The sequence below is a fragment of the Oculina patagonica genome, chromosome 8 (assembly GCF_052425735.1).
Source record: "Oculina patagonica isolate OP01 chromosome 8, crgOcupat, whole genome shotgun sequence".
Classification (NCBI taxonomy): Eukaryota; Metazoa; Cnidaria; class Anthozoa; order Scleractinia; family Oculinidae; genus Oculina; species Oculina patagonica.
Genome location: NC_135765.1, coordinates 10,641,400 through 10,647,561, shown reverse-complemented (window position 1 = coordinate 10,647,561; position 6,162 = coordinate 10,641,400). Strand labels below are relative to the sequence as shown.

The window sequence follows — 6,162 nt, the reverse complement described above, 5'->3', positions numbered from 1 at the left end:
GTTCGGGCGGGCCATAAGTGTCTGAGACCAATGCAAGGACTTTATTGAACGTCTAGAGGCCTGGCTAAACTAGGAAACATTGTTGCAGAAACATTGTCCCTTGTCATGTTTACTAGGTGGCTATTAAAATTAGCCAGAAGCAAGGAAAATGTTTTGCTGCCTGGGTGGCTAAATGGGTCGAATCTTTTTTCTAAAAATATATCTCAGTATATGTATAACAGCAATCACACTATTTTCCCTACACTACAGTTTAATTGCCTAACACTTCAATTAAGTAGATAAAAAGAATAAAAAAATTTCCCTTCCAATAGTGTACAACCACTTCTCCAAGGTACAAAGGAAATCAGACGTTTACTAGATTCTTCTTGATATCTTTGGTAATAAATTACATTGTAATTCTGCAAGTTATTGAGTGTTTTTTTGGGAGGGGGGGGGGGGGGGTGGAGAGAACGAGGGAAGCAAGTATACTTAATTCGTATTTGTATTTGTTATCTGGATTTTTAGTATTCTTGATCTAAGAACTTCTTCGACGTGTGTTTTTTGTGAAAGATTTTGTATGTTGAAAAGATTTTAGCTAGGATAAATTCCACAAAAATAACTGAATTTGTGCTGATATTTTATGTTCTGTGGGAAATGTGTTTCCTTGTGTTTACAAGGTTGTCACGACAAAAAAATCCATTTTCGGATTCTTCGTTTCTCTGGGAGCAAAGCATCCTTGTGATCTCAGATCAATGATCCAATTTTTGATTTTCCCAAAGAAACGCACCCTAACACGTCTAACCATGGTAACTGCGAAAACGGCAACTGCGAAAACCAACCTAACGAGGTTTTAGCTGAAACAGGCTTAAGGGTCCTACTTATAGTTTGGTGCAGGACGGATGTGTGTGTGTGTGTGGGGGGGGGGGGGGGGGGGGGGCAATGAGGGATGGGTTAACAGAGATTTTTACAGTTCTTAGCTGTCTTTATAAAATTAACTTCTTGATTGCACAGTCAGCGGGTGATACAGTTATACGGCTGTGAGATCTTCAACGTTGGCATACAAACTGTTGTCATATTGTTTGAGGTTGACGTACGTCTGTAACAGAAAGACATTTCACATAATTAGTGACGTGTCGTTTGTGAGGGGAACTTTCCACTTACAACTTAGGCCCAGGCCAAACGTCGAACTTCACATGAGACGAACTAAATTGCAATTTTTATCGACCCAAAAAGGTGAAGCTCGACCATTGGGTCAAACGTCAAACATAATTCGTCAAACCGATCGTCGAACCGGGGGGGGGGGGGGGGCAAAAAAAAAAACAAATTTTTTTTTTTTAAAAAAAACCCCCCCAAAAAAAAAAGAGAGCCCCCCCCCCCCCCCCGGGGTCGAACCAAAGTCAGAGCAGCAAGAACGAATATCGAGGCTAAAAATACATTACCATACAAATTATTAATTTATTCAATAGGTTCGTTTTATGAAAATATCGTCGTTTGTCACGCAATCGATATTCACACGGTCTATCCGTCTGAAATAGACAGATAGAACATATTGGTCAATCCTAATTCAATCGGACGAACTCAACTGAGTCAAACGTCAAACTTATGCGTGAACAGTTTAGTTCGTTTTATGTGAAGTTCGACGTTGTCCCGGGCCTTAGTGTGCTGAAATGTTACCAAAAATGCTATGTTATGAAATGTTAAAGTGAAGCAAAAGATAAAACTACCATAAATAGAAATACAAAATAATAATAATAATAATAAAAAAGATCGTGTCTAAAATTTCTAACCATCGTAGCTCAAGGCTTGTATTCCCAGATGTAAAAATATTTTTAAAAAACTGAAATCAATATGGAAAAATAAACTTTATCAAGTTTGAACACTGAACACTAAACATAAATTACATGTTACAAACATTTCTCATTACTGAGTTTACCCTGTGGTTTCTCTCCATGTCTTTCATCGTTTCCTTTAGTTTGGCAAACGTTGGTCGATCACTTGGATTTTTTTCCCAACAGTTCAACATAATCTGGTATCTACAAAGAAAATAAACAGACATTCGAAACAACGATAGAGAAATAAATATAATTAACAAAATAACGTAGCTCGCCCAGACTAAGCTCGCCTAGATTTTTTTAAAGCACGTCCCTTCAAATTTGAATTGCTGATACTTTAACAATAACAACAACAACAACAAAGTTAATCACCAAAAAAACAAAGGAACTGTGTCACGGCTGAGTTAAGTTTATTAAGTTCTGCCTAATATGCGCTATGAAACAATGTTTCCAAAGAAATTACTTCTATGGATCTAAATTACAAAACCATAGCTTCATTGCAACCAAATGAGTCTCCTGGGCGTTGCAATTTAAAGTTCCAGGTACACTCCACCACCACGTATCTCTTCGCACCTCTCGAACTTTACATACTTCCTTAATATTTATCCCTTGTAATATGCAATCATTCTTCCAAATTGCACAGTGTATACATGCAAATTTCTGTAGCACTTTCATAGCCCTGGCTACACTATTTTAAAGTTACAAGCAAACGAGATCACCTTTGAAAACTGTTCAGCCCAACAATATTTCAAAATCCCATATCGCACTGATCCGTTTCAATCTTCGTCACTTTAATTTTCGCCATCTGAATTTTCTTTTGTATTTACTGTGTTATTGAAATGGCCCTTCACTGCTTTAAGAGAGGTCATTTTTATATTTCACTGAGTATGACAGTCTGAGTATGACAGTTTCCATGCCTAAATTTGGCTAACATCTGGCTGACACAGTCCCGTTAACTAAAGCAAAGACTGGTAATACTCGAAATCACGTAACAATGAGATTTAAAGCAATGCAATGTAACAAAAAGCGTTTTCGAACAAAATAGGTTGAATATTGTTTAAGAAAAGTAAAATATTCTTCGAAACCAATTTTTTTTAAAGACATAAGACTATTTTTCCAGCATGATGAATTTACGTAAAATAAGCATCATCGTAACGTCTCTCATCAACTGAAATCGAATTTAGCAAACTGGACAAAACGCTTTTAGAAGGTGGTGCTATATACGCCCTGTTGGCTGGAAGTGACGACTCTATACACTAACAAAAACTATGCGTAACAAGATATATGTATGTATTTACAGTTTGCTATCCACATGTTTTGGTTTCGGCATTCTGAATCCTTCTTGAAGTTTCCTGGCGATTTCCCGAGCTTTAATGCCCGGGTACGGAGATCCACCTAGAAGAGATGAAGTGATGTTCCTAGCATGAATGACATAAAAACAATTCCTAGATCGAAAATCTCTTCTAGTATTTGATTAAGACCACTCGACTTTAGGTCATGCTTATGACATCTGGATCCATGAAATAGTGATTGTGCGTTCAGTTTTTAGTAGTAAACAACAGATCATTTCGGCGAATATCTGTTCGAAAGACCTATAATGGTCTACGATTCTCGGTTAATTTATAATTCTGAAAGTGTGATGAAAAACTGAAGTTTTCTTTATCTCAAACTTTCGTTATATGGGAAAACAGTAATTCCTGTTGTTTACGGAGAAATAAAAGTGTCGTTTTAGGTAAAAGGCCAGCTACGATTTTCGAAATGGCAACAGCGGCTCGTAAAATCGAGTGAGAATATTTCGCTTCCCGAATTTTTCTGGAGTTTGAAACTTTAGCTAGCGTATTCGAAGAGATACATTTTTCTTAGCGTTGAAGAATAAGTCTTTAATTTGCAAAGAACGGACACTTTTAACGTAGAAACTGCGGTTTGACCATTATAGTAATATTTTCTCTTCGGGTGCCCCTGAGTTTTGATCCAAAACCTAAATAACCTAAAATATTTGATGGACTAAAACTGATGAAATATGGGTTATTATGGTTAGCTCACCTACAGTGAGAATCTCATACAGTAGGACACCATAGCTCCAACTGCCATAAAAGGAATTGGACGATATTAGTTTTCATTGACAAAGGAACAAATATAAATAATTTTAATTAATTAATTATTTTGAGTCAACCATTAACATTTTAGTAATGTCCCCTATATTTTACTTAGCATTACAAAATAACCTAACATGTTTCACTTTTTTATATAAACACTCTTTTATAAGGACTTGTTTACATGAAGAAAAATTGTTCCAGCCAAGCGAGCCAAACATTAACCATCCTGGTTTCACACATGCCCTGTATGTCCAGATTTGTTCCTGGTAGGCGAGTCAGAAAGAGCCCCAGGGCCACTGTACTCCTTACTGCAAACTTTGCGATTTCTCATCAGTGTACAGAAATCTATGAAAAGCTCTCGCCCAGGATGGCTCTGTGCGGAGATCCTTCTACCAGGGAGAACGTTTGTCTATATACATAAAGAACCTAAGAAAATTACATTAAAACTTATTTAAAAGACCTCTGCACTCAGAAAAGGTACCTATTGAGTCGTAAGGTACTTACACGTCACTTTGTGTTGTGTATGTTCCATATAACAAAGCTTCATAAGCAGTCCACTTGGCTGGCAGTCGGCCCTTATTAAGAAAAAAAAAGGGAGGCAATTGAAAGCAAAAGCGAAATATTTTAACACAATCCGTGAAAGGATCAACACTATAATTCCATAAAAACTCTCACCCGACTTCGTTTGGTGTAAATATCATCCTGGTGAACATTCCTCGCCATTCCAAAATCTGTCACCTTACACTTCTCGCCTTCACCAACAAGAACATTTCTGGCCGCCAAGTCACGGTGGATTATCTGTAGTGAAAAGCATATTCTTAAGTATTTCTATTTCCTCAATACGACAGAATACAACCTATTGCTAGGGGGGGGGGGGGGTGGGGGGGGGGGGGAGGAGACAGGGGGGTCTGAACCTCCCGCCTCCCGTACCTTTTACTCTTGGTTCCCATACCTTTTACTCCCGGCCATTTCCATAGCTGTTCTCTCCTGTTTGTTCCATGTCTATTGCGAAATATAATGAAATGCTACGAAATTTCACTCGTTTTCTTCTGGATCCCGCCATCTTAAGAATTCCGTTTTCTGCCCTCTCTCCTCCCGCTACCCACCCCTTTTCTCCCGGGCTCCCGCCACTAGGTTGAACTCTTCAGAACTTGCATGTTCCACTTGTTCAATTTAAAATTCTAAGAAGCTAGTTTATACTGTAGGAGCTTAACAGTTAAACTAAGCAATAAAGTAGAAAAAACGGCAGCAACAAAAACCAAACCTTTCTCGAAGACAAATAACACATTCCATCAGCAACTTGCCAGGCGAACTTCATTAACTGTTCTGCAGTCAGAGTTGTTTGCGGTTTCACATCCGGGTCTTTAAAGTATGTGTCGTTGAGTCCTCGACTCTTCCTCAAGTAACCCAGCAGGTCACCGAACGGCACGTACTCAATGAGGACAAGCAGTGGATCTGTGGTAAAATGCGAAAACGTTAGCACTCTAAAGGTGATGAGCCCGGAGGGGGTGCCCAAAATAGTTTTGTACGGGGAGGCTCCGCCCCGAGCTCTTACCCCTTACCCTTTTATATACCATTTTGCCAGAAATTGTACCCTTTTCGTATACCTTTAAATGAAAAAAAGTACCCCTTTCATATACCTAAAAGTCATGGTTTAGACTTTTTTTTAGACTTTTCGTGTCGTTTTCAAGTAGCGGTTAATAAATTGAAATATTACAGCCATAAATTGCATCTGTTCAAAATATTTTAATTAAAGGCCCTTTCAAAAACCTAAATGACAGATTTCCATACCCTTTCGTATACCTAAACTTGTGAAATCCCTACCCTTTTATATACCTGAAGCCTGAAAAAGGTACCCCTTTCGCGCGGAGCCTCCCCGTATAGGCCATTATAGGGAGTACCCTCCCCCCGGGGGGGTGATGAGCTACAGTAAATTGTAAGAATTTAACGATTCAGGAAACAAGGCCTTGCACAATGAGCAAAAAGTTTTCAGAAACACTCGTAGCGCCTTTTTTCCCAAAGTTTCCCAGTTTTGCCAAACGAGAAGCATTGATTCCAGCGTTTTTATGTCTCCAAAAAGCAAACTCATCGGTATTTATATAGCGCATTGAGCATATGGAAATGCGCTATATAAATACCGTCATTCATTCATTCATTCAACTCTGCTTTTCCTACACGGCAGAAACATTCCGTGTTTCCGCGCGGCATGGAACCATGACAACACGAGGAAAAGTTATGGAAAATGTTTCCAAAAA

The 6,162-nt window shown here is 38.5% G+C and overlaps 1 protein-coding gene across 1 annotated transcript in view; it reads right to left on the bottom strand.

Moving 5' to 3' along the window:
* Positions 1-149: 149 nt before the first annotated feature.
* Positions 150-6,162, bottom strand: part of LOC144662521 (uncharacterized) — a 183,105-nt gene continuing 177,092 nt past the window's right edge. The window contains exons 20-26 of the mRNA XM_078523343.1: positions 5,172-5,362; positions 4,583-4,705; positions 4,412-4,482; positions 3,855-3,895; positions 3,110-3,206; positions 1,913-2,012; positions 150-1,075 (exon numbers count right to left, since the gene is read on the bottom strand). Of these exons, the coding sequence (XP_078379469.1) occupies positions 1,007-1,075; positions 1,913-2,012; positions 3,110-3,206; positions 3,855-3,895; positions 4,412-4,482; positions 4,583-4,705; positions 5,172-5,362 (692 nt within the window). The 3' untranslated portion in view covers positions 150-1,006. The remainder of the gene's footprint in view (positions 1,076-1,912; positions 2,013-3,109; positions 3,207-3,854; positions 3,896-4,411; positions 4,483-4,582; positions 4,706-5,171; positions 5,363-6,162) is intronic.